The sequence below is a fragment of the Microtus oregoni genome, unplaced genomic scaffold (assembly GCF_018167655.1).
Source record: "Microtus oregoni isolate MIOR12 unplaced genomic scaffold, Mior012 000015F_ref0000493, whole genome shotgun sequence".
In the NCBI taxonomy this organism is placed as follows: Eukaryota; Metazoa; Chordata; class Mammalia; order Rodentia; family Cricetidae; genus Microtus; species Microtus oregoni.
This window is the reverse complement of record NW_024543074.1, coordinates 32,572,432-32,589,503: the sequence shown is the minus strand read 5'-3', so window position 1 is coordinate 32,589,503 and position 17,072 is coordinate 32,572,432. Positions and strand designations below refer to the sequence as shown.

The 17,072-nt window shown below is 42.8% G+C and overlaps 2 protein-coding genes across 6 annotated transcripts in view; one reads left to right on the top strand and one right to left on the bottom strand.

Annotated features, from left to right (window-relative positions):
- Znf18 (zinc finger protein 18) overlaps positions 1–10,681 on the top strand; it is a 34,945-nt gene extending 24,264 nt beyond the window's left edge. For 4 of the 5 annotated variants that reach the window (XM_041665828.1, XM_041665829.1, XM_041665831.1 and 1 more), the window contains exons 5-7: positions 2,728–2,812; positions 3,607–3,717; positions 9,425–10,681. In XM_041665828.1, coding sequence (XP_041521762.1) covers positions 2,728–2,812; positions 3,607–3,717; positions 9,425–10,209 — 981 coding nt within the window. In that variant the 3' untranslated portion in view covers positions 10,210–10,681. The remainder of the gene's footprint in view (positions 1–2,727; positions 2,813–3,606; positions 3,718–9,424) is intronic. The other variant, XM_041665832.1, reaches the window with a different exon arrangement.
- A 2,374-nt stretch (positions 10,682–13,055) lies between these two features.
- The window catches only part of Dnah9 (dynein axonemal heavy chain 9), a 336,148-nt gene continuing 332,131 nt past the window's right edge, over positions 13,056–17,072 (bottom strand). Inside the window, exons 68-69 of the mRNA XM_041664051.1 lie at positions 15,032–15,421; positions 13,056–13,436 (exon numbers count right to left, since the gene is read on the bottom strand). Coding sequence (XP_041519985.1) covers positions 13,209–13,436; positions 15,032–15,421 — 618 coding nt within the window. The 3' untranslated portion in view covers positions 13,056–13,208. The remainder of the gene's footprint in view (positions 13,437–15,031; positions 15,422–17,072) is intronic.

Sequence of the window (17,072 nt, the reverse complement as noted above, 5' to 3'; positions counted from 1 at the left end):
TGCTGCTTGCTTCCTTTTCTATTCAGGTTTTGATTTTCATGTGGTCCATCTGTTGACACTTGGTCCTGTTTGTTACTGCCAGTTCTTGTGCTGTTGGTGTTCTATGCAGAAAGTTCTTGCTTACCCCAGTGTCTTGAAGAGTAGTCCCATGTTTTCTTCTACAAGTTTCAGCATTTAAGGTTTTAAATTAAGATCTTCATCTTTTTTGAGTTGATTTTTGTATAAGGTGAAAGATAAGAAGTGTTCGTAGCTTTGCCATCTTACGTTCAAGTCCTCTATTCTATGCTTTTGGTCTGTATTTTTATCATAGAATCAAGCTGTCCTATCAAAAGATTATTGTTTCTGGAGTATGTTTGGGCAGTCCTGGAGAATTAATATACTTAAAATAATGCAGACACAACTATCACCAAACTTTCAGGTTTTGGATAACTTGAAAGATCAAAGCTGGACATGGGGATACTGGCCTGTAATTGTAGCCCTTAGAAGGCCGAGGCAACAGGATTAGAATTTGAGGTCAGTCACAAAATAAAACTATAACCAGATATTCAGTTGCTCACTAGCACTGTTCATTGTTGGTAATTACACATACACATATATTAGGTGATTGGCTATACACACATAGAGTAACTGTACTAGCCAGTTGGTGACTATGCACACATACAGTGCCTATATTAGCCGATTGGTAACTGTAAACATGCACAATACCTTATTAACTGATAGGCAGTTATACATACAATGCAGTGCTTGCATTAGCGGATCGGCAATTATAGACACATGTGGTACCTGTGTTAACTGATTGGCAATTATACACACACTATAGTGCTTGTATTAGCTGATTGGCAGTTATGCACACATACAGTGCTTGTACTAGCCGATTGGCAATTACACATACATACAGTGCCTGTGTTAACTGACAACCACCCACCAAGCACTAAAGCAAAAAAAATCATCCATTATCTGCCTTAGCAAAGCATTTGTATTTAATGGAATCCTTTGAAAATGAAGGGAAGTTTAAATATAAATAAACCTTACCTCCAATCTTGTCTGTAAATTGGAAATTTTGCTAATTAAGCCAGAATACCGAAGGGGTGTGATTACCCCTACATAGTACTTCATTATCAGAAACTATGAATGGGTAGGACTCCTGCCTTACACTGAGTTGAAGGTGGCATAGCTCATAAGTCCACAAGGTGGTGCTCTTTCCACACAGGAACATGATTCCCCATCAGAGCACTTACTTGCTCCAGAGTAGGACCTTGGGGTTTTCAGAGGGAAAGGTGATGGCTGCCAGTACCTTGCATCTCTTGTGGGGGTTACATTCAAGCCTCAGCTACTTGGCATTTCTGGAGTGTAGGCTTTTCAGCACTGCTGAGCAACCCCAACCCGCAGCTCTGTTGGCTGATGGTGACTGTTGGAGCTTTCGGTGTTTGTACTCGTTGCTTGACACTGCACTTAGCAGCGGTTTTGTGCCATGGAAAATGCTCATTGTCCAGCAAAGCTGGCATTCTGTCAGGTGCTTGCATGGCATCCTTTTCCCAGCCAGCCCCGAAATGAGGGTCTGTGTGTTCCAACGAAATACTCCTATATTCAGCAATATTTACTCAGGCTGTCTGTTTCCAGGAGTTTCATTCATTGAAAAGTAACAAAACAATGTTTAAATTTAATTTTGTATATAAAATATAGTTAAGTATGTATAGTGAGAGAACTTCTGAGCATTCTGATGTTTTTAATACCAAAATATTCTCTTTCATCCCACCCCTTCTTAGCGGCTACTAATTAAGACTGTTGGTGTCTCTCCTGGAGACATTCTTGACACTAGGTGGCAGACTTGCTTTAGAGCTGAGGGTGGGGAGTGTAGCGTCCTGTTCTAACAGTGGTACTTGTATTCTTTCTTTCAAACCTCCCAACAAATTCTTGAGCTGAGTGCTAATAGCAGGTGAGAACCAAGACTCCAGAAGGCTAAGTAACTTGTTCAAGGTCATACAGCTAGTAAGTGGCCAGTCTGGGACTTGGGGTCAGTACGTATATCTCCACAGAGCATGCTGCTGGTCACTGTTGTCAGCTTCTCATGGGGAGGCTGAAATTTCAGTTTGAAAAATGGATGGATGTGAGATGGGTGGCTTCCTGGTTTTGGGGTTTAAGCCTGTAGTTGAAGAGAAAAAGAAAGAAAGGCTCCTTTGGGTAACAAGGGAATACCTTGCTCAGGAGCCCTGAGAGTAAAACCAGCTTTCTGTTAGGCCTTCTGTGAACCATTGAGGGATCCAGATACACATAGATGCAACAGCACCGGATGCTTTTGAAGCCACCAGCTTTTGTTTCAGAATCAGGTTTTGCAATTGACTTCACTGTTGATTTCCCTACCTTTCACTCTCCACTTGCTTTTCCCACTAATTTCATTTCTTCTCTTTCTCTCTGGAAGATCTAGGTTTCCAATAGTGGGGCTAGCAGGTCCTCAGTGTCATGAGATCAGCGTGTGTGGTGGTAATCTTCACTCCTAAGTACATGCAACAGAAAACCCTGGAGTTTTTCCCTAGTGTTTTCTAAACTAGACAAGAAATGCTGATCTGGAGCCTTTCGTCTTCCCTTTGGTTTCTTTGTTCTTGACCCGTGCTCCTGTGAGTTCTTAGGTCTATGGCACATTCCTTCCTCTTAGCTTTCTGTGATCTGGGAAGCATGTTTACGCCCCTTCATTGGAATGATACTTCTGTATTTTTTTTTTTTTTCTAGGAGCAGTGGAGACACCTGGATTCTACTCAGAAGGAACAGTACTGGGATTTTATGCTGGAGACTTATGGGAAAATGGTCTCAGGAGGTGAGGGCATGGGCCTCTTTGATAGGAGGAGATGAAAAGACTGGGAAAGTATTAGATATTTTCTGCTCATTCCAACAGACCTGCCTGGGGTTTATGGGTGAAGGGATTCATGGTGCTACTGTAGGAAGTTGAGGAGATAGAGAGCAGGCTTGTAAGTACTTGTGTCCCAATATTGAAAGTGTTCTGTTTGTCAGGAACTGTGTGAGTGTGTTATATTCAGTAATTCTTTTAATTTATGAAATAAATGTGCATGGTGATGGTCTTCCCCACCCTAACCCCTTATGTTTTCCTTTTTGAGACAGAGTCTCACTTTGTAGCCCTAAAACTCATTCTGTAGACCAGGTTTCCCTTGAACTCACAGAGACTCGTCTGTCTTGCCTCCTGAATGCTGGGACTAAAGGCCTGCGCCACCACTGCTCAGCCATGGCATTCCTCTTTTAAAGATGCTGGAAGTAGCATCAAACCAAGGACTTCCTCACTCTTCCACAGCTCCCAGGGCCTGGGTTATGGTGAACTCAATTGTGACTGGTTTTGCGTCTGTGTTGTCTTCCTATTAAGTTGACTAAACTAGTAGCTGGTGGAGTCCCTGTCCTGATTCTTGCACTAGCCTGCCAGTGGTCCCCAGACCCTTGGGGTCACCTGTCTAGGTTATTGTTTTCATGACATTCACCATATGTTCCTATTCTCTAGTTCTCAGTTGGAATCACTGTCTCCATGTCTAGGGCTCTTTTTTAAAAGACACAGTTTATTCCCAGAGGTTCATCTAAGCCCACAAAATTTATCTCTCTTGGTAGCAGGTATTTCTAACTCCAAACCTGACCTGACTAACATAACAGAATATGGGGAAGAGCTGGCAGGGCTGCAGCTTCACATCAGTGAGAAGATACCAAGACTCACCTGCAAAGGTCAGTGGGTTTGGTTGGTCTCCAGCCATTCTGATCTCTTCATATTAAATTGGAGGTAGTGAGTAAAGAGTTTTTCCGTTAGTTACAGCTAACTGTGACCTGGCTTGAATGCCAAAGTTGGGTTTCCTTGTCACTCTCTTGAGGGCTGTTAACATACTTACTTGACCATGAAAGGAAGACCACATGTTGCATCTGCTTTCAGTCCTGTCTAGTTTGATAGTTTTCCTTCTCAGAGAATTCACATTCAGACAAAATGGGGCCAATACAGGTAGTTAGAATTCTCTCAGAAGACGCTTTGTAGTAGCCATTATTACTATCACCAACAAGAAAATTCAGAGAAAATAACTTTTTTGGATTTTTTAAAAAATATTTTAATTTTATTATGCTTATAATTTGTGTGTAGGGGCATGCTTTGTCACTGCATGTGTGTAGAGGCCAGAGGACAGCTTTATGTAATCTTTTTTCACCTTTTTGTGGGTTCTGGGGATCAAACTCAGGTCATCTGGCTTGTGTGACAAGCATTGTTACCCACTGAACCATCTTGCTGGCCCAAAATTAAACTTTTCTTACTGTGTTCTAATCAGTAGTAACCACCTACCATCAGCAAAATAAACAAACAGAAAAATTTTTATTTATTTTTTTGTCTACCTAACTTTCATTAAATAGCAGCAGCGACTGATGCTTATCATGTTTGAAGACTGGGAATAAGTCTGAATTTATTGTGCTGTGCACTCCTTTGCCCTGGGTGCCCTTTTTAAAACATGTCTGTCATAGAAAATGTAACAGTTCCCTCACGTACACCCTTGTGTACACACATGCCCATTGAACTCTAGAACCTTGGGAAGGGAAAGGCCTTGGGGTGGAAACTGTATGACAAATCTTCCTTTCCCAAATGGAATCTAGTTATTTTCTTTTGCTAATGTATCACAAAGAACAAGAACTGATAGATTTGACTTTATTATCATTTTTTTCTTTTTGGTGCTGGGAGTCAAGCCAGCTCTTATACATGCAAAGTACACATTATACCCAGTTATGGTTTTAATTTGAAGAAATATATATTGCTGGGTTCTGTTCTTAGCATCCACGTGGCAGCTCAGCAACTGTCTGTACCTCCACTTCCAGGGAATCTGATGGTCTTTTCTAGCCTCTCTAAGCACCACGCATGGACATGGTGCACAGACATATGTAGGCAACATACCTATAGACACAGGATTAAACATTTTTAAAATTACAATATGAATCCCACCAAGTGAACCAGACAGTCCAGCTCTTTCTGGGCTCCTTTCCTCTGTGACACTCAGGAAACATCTTCCAGCTTTTCCCACCACTCTGCTGACATGAAATACTTTGAAATCGATTGCTACGAAGGAACCCTGGTCCTCTGGAAGAGCAGTAAGTGATCTTACTCACTGAGCCCATTATTATCGTTATTACTATGACATGATACTGGTTTTTTGGTGCAGTTTTGTATTTTCAATAAAAATTAGTAAAAAGCAGAGCTTGTCTATACCTTGTAGCAATAGAATTTTGTGATAACCAGCTCACTATATCCCAAACTGTTTTGTTTGGGGTTTCCTTTGTTTTTTCATCCATCCCTCTTACTGACTTGGCCCCGCTAGGTTCTGCATTGAATAAAGCCTGTCTTTATAGCTGGAGATATAATTGAAGTTTGGAGAGATTAGTTTGATGGTGATGTGGGCAGATGGGAATAGGACACTGGGAGAGAGAAGTCTGTGTAGAGCCAAAGTGGGGGTCCAGCTGTACAAGGAAAGGGCTCTAAACTAGGGCAGAGGCTACAGGGACATGATGGGAAAGGCCAGTTGGAAAATGCAACAGTTAATCAGACTGCCAGATGTGTAGTTAGACCTGCTGCAGAAGTCCCAAGAGAGAAATACTGTTAGACTGTTTTCTTTGACCATATGGAAGGACAGAGTAAAAGCAGATCTGTGTTTGTAATCAGAGTCCCAAAAGGGATTAAAAAACCCCACCACCAAAAAGAACCCCAGGTGATTCCTAAGTAGATACCTTAGCAGCAGGGAAGGGTGGTGAGAAGAACATCACCTAGGAAAGGAGCCTGAGAGAGCTGGGCTGTCTGGTTCACTTCTGATGAAGGAAGCACAGCTCCGGGAGCAGGGTTGGCAGGAGCTGCTTCTCTGTGCAGGGCTGTACGGAAGCGCTGGGGAAGACTGTTCAGTTTTGTCTGTGTTGCTTAACTAAATAATTTAGAAATTGATTTTGAAAAGATAACGTGCAGAGTACACACAAAGAAGAAAATGAGTGGATATTTACATCCTGTTTGGATTGGAAACATTTTCTAAGCTTAGAGGCAATAAAAGAAATCTTTGAGGAAAATATTAACAGATACCCATGCTTATGAAGTGAAAAAAATGTATACATAAAAATTGCTCTAAACAAAATTACTGCAACTAAATTGGTATAAAACATTTTGGTGAACTTGATAGATAAATGATGTCTTTTATTATTTTTCTTAATATAGCGAAAGTTAGAAAGCAAGTTGATAAGAAAAAATTACTTTCTCAGTAAGGTTTGAACAGCATCCTGGAATATGAAAAATAGGTGAAAAAAATTCATCCTTTCATCACTGAGGAATTAACACTTAGAATAACAAAAATCCATTTTTTTTGCTGTTCATTTTTTAAATTGTGTTTATTGAGCTCTACATTTTTCTCTTGCTCCCCTCCCTTCCTCTCCCCTCCCCTTAAATCCTCTCCCATGGTCCCCACGCTCCCAGTTTACTCAGGAGATCTTAGTTTTTTCTACTTCCCATGTAGATTAGATCCATGTATGTCTCTCTTAGGGTTCTCATTGTTGTCTAAGTTCTCTGGGATTGTGAATTGTAGGCTGGTTTTTCTTAGCTTTATGTCTAGAAGCCACTTATGAGTGAGTACATATGATAATTGTCTTTCCAGGTCTGGGTTACCTCACTCAAAAACGCTGTTTTCTAGATCCATCCATTTGCTTGCAAATTTCAAGATGCCGTTATTTTTTTTCTGCTGCGTAGTCAAAAATCCATTTTTCAGTGGCCTAAATAGCATATGTAGAAAAACCATTCAATACTCAGATATTTATTAGCTGCCTCCTCATCTCCCCCTGCTTACCAACATACCAGAGGGTGGGAGAGTCCTCCTGGAAATTCAGTTGTCTGTAGGTGTTAAAGTCCTTGAGCTGGAGAGCCGGTTCAGTGGTTTAGGACTTTTACAGCTGACACAGAGACCCTAGGTGTAGTTCCCAGTATCCTCATACAGCTCACAACAATCTGTAATTCCAGCCCTGGGGTCTGATACCCTCATCTGACCTATGTAGGTGCCTACATGTACACATAAAATAAATTGAACATTTTTTTTTTAAAAAAGAACTGTAATGTTCATACTTTTGGTATAGCAGTTGTGTTCTGAAGAATTCCTCAAAGGTATTGATTAGAAATGGGTAAAAACTTAAGAGAATTGCTTATTACAGTGGTATTTATTGTGGTAAACACATGATTAACAGCATAGGTTCCAGAGGGGGGAGTTCTTAAGTACAAAATGCGTTTATTATAGCCTTTGATGGGTGGCTGTTACTTGGCTCTTTAAGGTGCTGTTTATAAAGATTTATTTAAAGACGAGAGAGATGGTACTTTACCCTTTGAGTGGAATATGTCCTGGCACTCAGAGAATTAATACATCAGTTCTAGTTGTCTGACAGGTGCCTAGATAGCCTTTTGTGTCTATTTGTTTTGTTTTCTTTAAATTTTTTGAGGCAGAGTCTTATGTAGACCTACTGGCCTTGAACCCGCTATGTAGCTCAGAGTGATCTTCAGCTTCTATTCCTCCTTCATTCCACCTCCTGGGTGTAGCATTACAGGTATACGTGAGCAGACCCAGTTTAAATAGCTTCTTTTAAACATGGGTGACCTAGGCTGCCCTTGAATTTGTAATCTTTCTGCATTGCTTTCCCACTCTGGGATTATAGGTGAATGGTATTATACCTGACACTGAATAGAATTAGATTTATAGGGATAATGTAATTTAATTATTTTTTCTTTTTTGGATTTTTGAGACAGGGTTTCTCTAGTTTTGGTGCCTGCCCTGGAACTTGCTCTGTAGACCAGGCTGACCTTGAGCTCACAGAGATCCGCCTGCTTCTGCCTCCCAAGTGCTGGGATTAAAGGCATGTGCCACTACCACCTGGCTTTGTAATTTAAAAAAAATTTAAAGATTTTCTTCCAACTAAAATAAAATCTTTATCATATGCATCATGAGTAATAATTTAAAACTCACATTATGGGCTGGAGAAATGGCTCAGTGGTTAAGAGCATTGCCTGCCCTTCCTGAGTTCAATTCCCAGCAACCACATGATGGCTCACAACCATCTGTAATGAGGTTTGGTGCCCTCTTCTGGCCTGCACACATACATGCAGACAGATTATTGTATACATAATAAATAAATATTTTTGAAAAAAAACAAAAAATACCTTACATTATGAGAAAAAGTGTAATTGCTTATACAAGTTAATAAAGTATGTATAGCTGGGTATGGTGACCAGTACCTGAATTCCTAGCTACCCAGGAGGCTGAATAGGCATATTACTTGAGCCTAGGAGTTTGAGGCTAGCCTGGCCAACATAGAAAACCAAAAATATGTATGAAAACATACATAAAAGCAAGGCACACACAGCTGCTCTATTTAACCATTGTGGCACAATATAGCCTTATTGCATTAACCCACAATAAAATGATACATTTAATAGGGTTTATTAGTTAAATTTTATGTTTCTTATAAGAGAACCCATGTTTAATATTAAATAGTCCAGTTTTAATGGTTACTATATAAATGCTGTGTAACCAGATAGAGAACTGATGTCAATATGACATCAGTGATATCTGAAAATAGGTTATACATATGTACATGCAAATTACTTTAGAAAGACTGGAAGTCCAGCCAAGGTGGTCGTGCTGGCAGTGGCGGCAGCTGCTCATGCTTTTAATCCTAGCACTAGGTGCAGAGGCAGGTAGATCTCTGAGTTTGAGGCCAGTCTGATCTACAAAAGTTCCAGGATAACCAGGACCACAAAGTGGGATTCTGTCTCGAAGCAAAGATTGGAAGAAGATATATGTAGTCATGTTTGGTAGTGCTGTTGGGGTTTATTGGTTTTCTCGTGTATGTTTATTTTCCCTTTCTAAATTCTTTTAAATTGTGTTTACCTTTTATATATAATCAAATAAAAATCTTGGGGCCACAGGGATGGTTCAGCAGTTGAGAGCATGTGTGTCATTCTTGCAAAGGACCTGAGTGTGGCTCACAGATGTCTGTGACACCAGCTCCTGTGTGGGTACCTACACCCATGTGCATATATACACAAACGTACTCAATACACATAATTAAAGATAATAAAAAAGAAAACCAACCATCTTAATATGCACGGCTTGCAATATATAAAAACATGCTGCTTGTAGAGGGGTCAGAAAAGCCTATGGTGTTAGGACCTGTGGTGTTAGAGTGGCTCAGTTCCAGAGCCAGTCTAGCCTTGAACCGAGCACAGGTAAAGGCAGTCTGTAATGCTCAGGAACCCAGGTGCGAGTTTTCTTCCATATTTTATTAATACCCTCTTGGTAAAAAGAAAGAAGATGGCCTGGGTCCATCTTTTCATCAATTGGAGACGCGGGAATAACAGTTACTGCCATTTAAACCTTCTTTTTCCTTTCAGAAGACAGACAAGAAAATGACAAAGAGAACCTAAACTTGGAAAATCACAGGGACCAGGGATCTCTGGACGTTTTCTGTCAGGCATCAGGTGAGGCACCACCACAGACTGACTTGGATTTCCTGGGTGAGAGTGAGCTGCATCGCTTTGGAGGAGAGAGTGTCCCTGAGGCTCTGGAAAGCCTTCAGGGTGAGGGAACAGGAGGGCAGCTCTTGCCTCCTGAAAGGGGCTCTGGGAGACAGCTAGGTCAGCACATACAGAGTTCTTCTTCAGGAGAGCTGTCGTCAGCCTTGTGGCTGGAAGAGAAAAGAGAGGCCTCTCAGAAGGGACAGGCCAGAGCTCCCATGGCCCAGAAACTGCCTACCTGCAGAGACTGTGGGAAAACCTTCTACAGGAATTCACAGCTTGTTTTTCACCAGAGGACTCATACTGGAGAGACATACTTTCATTGCCCCATTTGCAAAAAAGCCTTTCTGCGAAGCTCGGACTTTGTGAAACATCAGAGAACTCACACAGGAGAGAAGCCCTGTAAATGTGATTACTGTGGGAAAGGCTTTAGTGACTTATCAGGCCTGCGCTACCACGAGAAAATCCACACTGGAGAGAAACCCTATAAATGCCCCATCTGCGAAAAACGATTTATTCAGAGATCAAACTTTAATAGACATCAAAGGGTTCACACAGGTGAGAAACCTTATAAGTGTTCCCACTGTGGCAAGCGGTTCAGCTGGAGCTCCAGCCTTGACAAACATCAGAGGTCACACTTGGGTAAGAAGCCCTGCCCATAGCCACACCCCCAGCCAGCCTGCCAGTCCATTGCAGCCCTGCTCAGCTCTGCCTGGAGGGACTGCGACCAAAAAGGACCTCTTCTCTCTGAAGAAGGTTGCAGGGGAGAGGAGCTGGGCACTGTTTTGACATGGAGCAATATTGTTCTGAGTTGGATTGATTTAGTTTTCCCTTTTGCACCAGGAAAAGAAACCAGTCTTTTTTTTTTTTTTTCAGCTGGTCTCTTACTTCAGACCCCTTGGGAAAGGCATGTCATGTAGATAATGGTTTTAGTAACTCTCTCTGACAGGACCCTAACTGGTACAGCCACAATGCTGCTGGCAGTGAGAGCCTCTGATCAGCTTTAGAACTATGGTTCTAGAGTAGGCTGATTATTGCAGAAGGGGAGGTCGGGAGGCCTGAGTGCATGCTTTGTCCGACAGGTGACAAAGTTCTCCTTTAACTGCCCCTTATTTGAAATAAACTGAACTAATCTGGTCTCTGTCTTCCTTAGATCTGCTGTGTTCACTGTGTGCCGACTATCTGTTCTGAGCATACCACTTTTATAGGGCAGTGCACTTGGGAACTGAGCTCCAGGACCAGCCCATAGGATCCTATCAGATTTGTATATAGCAAAAAAGTAACTAGAAAGTGAGTGAACAGCCCATGCTGGGCATACCTTTATCTCAGTTAATTCTGTTTGTGAGCAGCCTTGTTGGAGGCTGTCTTCCACTTGATCAGATGACCCAAGTGTTCCCTCTTCATCCTGGCATCCTTCTTGGCCTATTATTTTTGCTAGAGTATTTTATGTTTTTAAAATGTTATTTATTTCCTTATTTTGCCTGCACGGCATTAGGAAGAAATAAATAGTATTGATCTAGTTTTTAATTCTACCTAGGACTTAATTAACATATATGTCTCAACTGCCCATGTATCCTATAGTTACTCAGTTGCCTGTAGTTCTTTAAGGTTGAGGTGTTGTGGACTCCTCCCCTTCCAGTTTGGCATGGTTTTTGGTATTCTTGTTTAGCTCGCATTTGGGCAGTCGTTGGTGAGACTTTATAGGTATAGTTTCTGGCATTCCTAGGAGGCACAGTCTCACAGCAACTCCCTGATCTGGCTCTTAAAAATTTTTTCACTCTGCAATGTTCCCTGAGCCTCAGGTGTGGGAGTGTTTTATAGATATATCCGTTGGGACTGGGCTGCACAATTCAGTACTTTGCCTGTGGTTTTCTGTAGTGGTCACGGACAGTTGCAAAGAAGTTTCCTTGATGAGGGGTGAAGACTATGCTTCTCTGTGAGTATAAGGACAACTATATAGATTGTTATTAAGGATTATTCTGGTTTAGTAAGTTACTGGTTGTAGATTCTCCTGCAGTGACCATGACTTCACTAGCACTGAGTTAGTAGTTAGTAGTTACCTAGTCTCTCTGATTGAGCAAATCCTAAGTCCAGTTAGAGTGCTGTTAGTTACTGCCAAGGTATGCATTGCCATTACTACACCCATAGGGTTATTGTGTCATGCTGGTTGTTGTGTTTCACAGGCCTCGTAGCCATGTAGGACTGTTGGTTGCCTCTTTGGAAGCTTGCATGGTGCCTTATGGTACCATGAAAGTTAGTTCTCAGGAATGGGGTGTTTATTTATGTCAGTTACAGCTCAGGGGTCTTTGTGCCCTGTTTCTGAAGTGCATGGTGTCTTCAACAATACGAACTTAACCTTCCACTTCTGGGGGTAACCAAGAGCAATAGCAATAGGCTGTTTGGGAGTCTTTTGGATAGTCCTTGCCAACAGCTCAAAAGACAGCTTCTCATGTTTGGTGTTGGGATTTCTCTTAGTCTTTGATTCTTGGAGGCAAAGACTTAGTTCAGATGAGAAAAGTTTATCAAAACTATAAATGCATATTTATATGTGTATTAATAGGTGTCTTTGATAATAGTATGATTCCTTGTGACGTTTTCAGACATCCTTACTGTTTTATCTACTTCCCTTCATCTTAGGAGTTTATCTCCTTCCCCCATTCCTAAACCTTTTCAAGTCTAGTTAGAATTGTGCAGGACGGGACTCTCATCTTTGCTTTAACAAGTCCTCCAGGAACTTCTGGTGTCTGCTCTAGTTGGTGGACCACTATGAGAAGTAACCTGCTGCAAGGGTGTGAAGGAAGAGCCTCCCTGCGCACCCTGACCTTGCTTACCAAAGTCACCTCTTGGAGCTGTGTGGAAAGCCTTTGGTTTCTAGTGGGTATCTCTACAGTGGGAAATCTGGAAAGTTTCAGGTGAGTAGCTTTATGGGAGAAGTTTCTCCTTGGGTCTCCCATAAGTAGTGTTCAGAGCAGCGCTAGCAGGATCTACTTTCGTGTTCACAGTTGTGTCCTCATCAGACAGTAAGTACAAACATTTCGTAGGTGTATAACTGAATCACAGGTCACTGACAGGTACCATATAACAGCTGCTACAGTAGAGGCATTTGTGAGTCTTACTGGAACAAAGCCACACCCACTGTTTACCTGTTGTCTAGGCTGCTTTGGGCTACTGTGGCCACATAGAGGGTTTCTAGCCAAACCTGGCTTGCAAAGCTTTGAGTACTTACTCTGACTCCCTACAGAGAAATACTAATGCTTCTCAAACAGTAATGATGGAAATTCTGACTGATGGGCACTGCCTATGCGCTTGAGGCTCTGAGAGCACCGAGTCCAAGACTGCTCTGTGTAACAGGATCAGAGTTCATTCCTGGCTTGATTCTCTTGGTCTCTTCACCATTATTTATGACTCAATAATTCTTAGAGGAGTTGAAGAATAAATCATTTTATTAGAAAAAAATTCACTAATACAGAGTTCTCCCATTATTCCTGGGCCGACTCTCCATCTCAGCTTCACTGCAGGCACCCTGAATCCCCCAGAGAAATTCTGCAGAAGGTTGGTGCCTATGATTTATTCCTAAACATATGCTGTTACCTCCCTCCCACTTTCCTGTCAGGGAGCCTCCAGCCACCCTCCTTCGCTCTCCCAAGGGCTCGTCGAGATGTTAAATCTGGAGAAGCAATGCAACCCCAGCTAGAACCCACTTGGATGGGTTTTCTTTAGTCTTCAGGTGGAAAGTCCACACGAAGGTGGGTCCCCGCTGACAAGTCTTGTACACAGGACAAGCATAGGCACTTCGGCAATCTTGTTTATCTGCTGGAATGGCCTTGAGGAACATCACAGGCATGGGGGGTGTCAGGTCCTTCAGCTTCGCCTCTGTAATGATTCCAGCCTGAGAACAAGAATGCAAATAGAGCCACTCAGTGCCAGCGATCAGCCAGCTAGCCTTGCTTCTGCGAGAGACAGACATCCCGCCCTCATTCCTGCCCGCTCTTCAGTCTCCCGTTAACCCACAGTGCAAACTATCTCATACTCTAAAACTTTTTATTTGTTCAGCATAAATCAATGTTTTTTCTGTTTGTTCTTTTGAGAGGGAGCTGTACCCAAAGTCATGAGCCTCCTGCTTTAGCTTCCCGAGTGCTGGGATTATAAGCACGTGATACCACAACTGGCTTTAAGTCAGCTGCTGTTGTAAAACTCTGAACGTATAGACTGATCCATCTCCAGGTAGGTTCCCCTTCTTTTATACTTTTTCATACATCCCTTTCCTTAGACTGTAAAGAACAAGTATTTGACAGATGTCAGGCTAGGTGCTAGAGAGCTAGTGGGAAAGGCAGCACCGTTTCTGCCAGCAAAGGCTTTCAGTTTTGAGGTTAGAGCTGGGACCAGTTGTGCTACCTCTTTGGAGCTTCATTATGTGATCATTTCACCTGTAGAGCATTTCAGCTTTTTGCAAGGAGGCACATTGTTTCTTTAACTGGGGACAGGAAGAGTGTTCACCAGTTTGTAGCTTTTCAGCTGGGACTGTCTGTCTTCTGAGATGCCTTGATAGGATTATGTAGGACCACTGTCTAGTTGGCTATAAAGTTTCTACTGATTCTATGAAACTTTCTCAGGAATGAAAGAGTCCCTAGTCAAATAAATTTGGACTTGCAACAAGCACACTGAAGACCAGATTTTTATAGAGTTCAGAAGGTATTTAACTATTTAATCTGCTGCTTTCCCAACTGCTGGCCCACGCGTGGTGCTGAATGCTTCACAGTGTCCATTGGGAACGCTGACCCCTGTGCCCATGTGACTCTGATCTGCTTTTGTTATGGACAGAATAATCAGGTTTGTTTTCATGAAGTGTACCAAAAGGATTTGTCTTTCTAGCTCTCTGAGGCTGATGGGAGGCACGGTGTGTGACAGAACTAGGGAACTGTGGGGCTCTCATTGGTCCTCAGGGCAGAATGTACGTCTGAGGAGGAGCAGGGCAAGTGCAGACTATTTGTTTTCAACATACCATAACGCCAGCCCTTTTAAAGCATATGAGTCAGTGTTCCTGGAGAGTAATAACATTCTAGTTTCAGATTGGGTTCGTCACTGCAGAAATGCAGTGCCCCATTGCCAGTTTTCATCAATACTGTGGCATCATCAGCTGTCCGTGTGCCAGACGCAGTCCAATTCTCTTACACGGTAACCTGTTTGATTTTTCACAACGGTTGTTCTCCCACTTAGCAGTTTGGTGAATGGGGGTCCACAGCCACATGGTTAGTAAATGGTGGTCTTGTGTTAGATGCACCGGTTTTTGCACAGGCCTCATATTAAGTACACTCTCCTCCAATCAGAGCCCATGCTCTTGCACCATTCTTGGCTGGGTAAAAATGGTCTCGGGAGAAAGTGCACCTTGGTCAAAAGATTTCAAAGCACTGCACTGGGGAGTCACTGTGCATGTCACCCAGCTTGCCCCAAGGTTCCTTTGACTTGTCCCCAGACTGTACATACCTGTGTGTCCCAGCAGGCACCTTCCATGAAGAGGCCATAGATATAAGCCCCTTCCCGAGGAGGGCTCCGGATCTCCTCTCTGTTCTTCTTCGTCACATCGCATTGCAGGGCCATCTGGTCTAGTGGCCATTCATTCTTTCGGGCCATGGACTGCATAATGGCAGTCAGGAAGGACTGGGGGTTGAAGAAGCCTGTCAACCACACAGTTGAGGGCATCGAGAAGTCGCCTGTCCAGGCCTCCAGCTCTTTGATTCTGTTAAGCAGATCCAGAAACCAGGCTGCCAGACCTGCCGTGGAAGGGTAAGCTCGCCTGGCCCAGGGTTCTGGGACCACATCTAGGTACAGGGCATTCTGTAAGTTTTCCATCTCGCTGGTCATGGTCAGCTCCCCCTAAAGACCAAGAGTAGGACAAAGTAAGGGGGCAGACATCTCAGGAAGCACTGACCTCTGCGTCCTTTGACTCATAGTAGGAGCTGACTCCAGCTGTAGAGGCTGCTAGTGTGGGCCTGACTTGTATTTGCTTTTGCAATATTTTTCTTATCAAGGCTGTGTTGCTTTAGAACATGCCTAGTACCACTGCTGCCATTTCACAGTGGCAATGCTAAAAGAAAAAGCTGCTGCTACAATACCTTGCTGAGGCAGTACAGGTGCGTGAGCTGCATTCCTACTGGAATTACTGCGCCTAGGTGCTGACGGCTCCCACAATAGGTCTAGCAAATTTAGGAAACTTTTTACAGGCTCAGTCCTGTTGGCTGCATTTTATGTGCCCAGTAGCTACATTGTGTCCTGGCAGGCATGGATGTCCCTAACAACATAGAAGCTTCAACACTCAGGCCTTTGGATTGGTTTTACTGTCGCATTTCAAGTGAGGATAAAGAAGTCAGGTGGCAGTGAAAGGGGCAGAGTAGGACACTGATCTTCAGTGGGAAGTCCTCATTTGTGAAAGGGGAAGGGTGAATTTAAGCTGGCTCTCCTGGATCCCAAGAGCATTTGTGAACTCAGCATGAACGTGAGTAAAGGGGCCAAGGAAAGGCAGGGGCAGAGCACAGCAGAGATGCAGAGGATAATGAGACTAGGTATTAAGCTGGGTTCTCAGAGTGCTCCCCATAGATGGGAAGGCTATGTTTCCCATTGATGGAAAATGTAGAATGTATGCACCTTTTCCAGGGTGTGTTACAAACCTTATGTGTTACAGCTTAAAAAAAGTTTAAGCTGGTATTGGTGGCACATGCCTTTAATTTCAGCACTCAGGATGTAGAGGCAGGCAGATTTCTCTGAGTTTGAGGCCAGCCTTGTCTATAGAGTGAGTTCCAGGACATCCAGGGCTACAAAGAGAAGCCCTGTCTCAACAAACCAAGACAACAACAACAAAAAACTTAATGTTAATGTACCTATGTTACCATTTGCTTGCCAATGTGGTTAAAAGGATATATACAAAATAATAGATTATTACAAAAACAAAGTAACACAGAGCTAGCAAGAAAAAATAATGAGAAATGATCACCCACATTTGTGTAAAAGATTTCATAACCATGACTGGTCTCCAACTCACATTCCTTCTGCCTCCCAAGTGCTGGAATTGCAGGTGTCCACCACCCTGCCTGGGAAATGATAGGGCTAAGTTTGCTACCCCACAAAACTGTTCTGGGTCTTATCAAGTTTGAGTTTATCTATGGAAGTTATTGACTGTACATGGGGAGTCTTGGATTTGTTCCATGCTGCAACCCCACAGGATTCATAGGTCTTTAGGGCACAGACTGTTGGTAGTGGTGAAGTATGATGAAAATGCCCTGGTTCCACTTTGAGGACCGTGTCAGTGAGACAAGTTCATCCATCCATCCTTTGAGACTTGAGACAGCACCTGACCTTTGCTTGTGAAGAGAAGTCATTTGTTTCTGGTTATCAACAATACTTTTACGAGGATTCAGGGAAGCCTGAAACCAAGCCTGAGTTTTGTTATAAGACATGATGTGTTTACTATTAAAATAAGTGGCATGGTCTAGGGAAACAGCTTAACTTAGTTGGCAAAAATGTTTGCCAG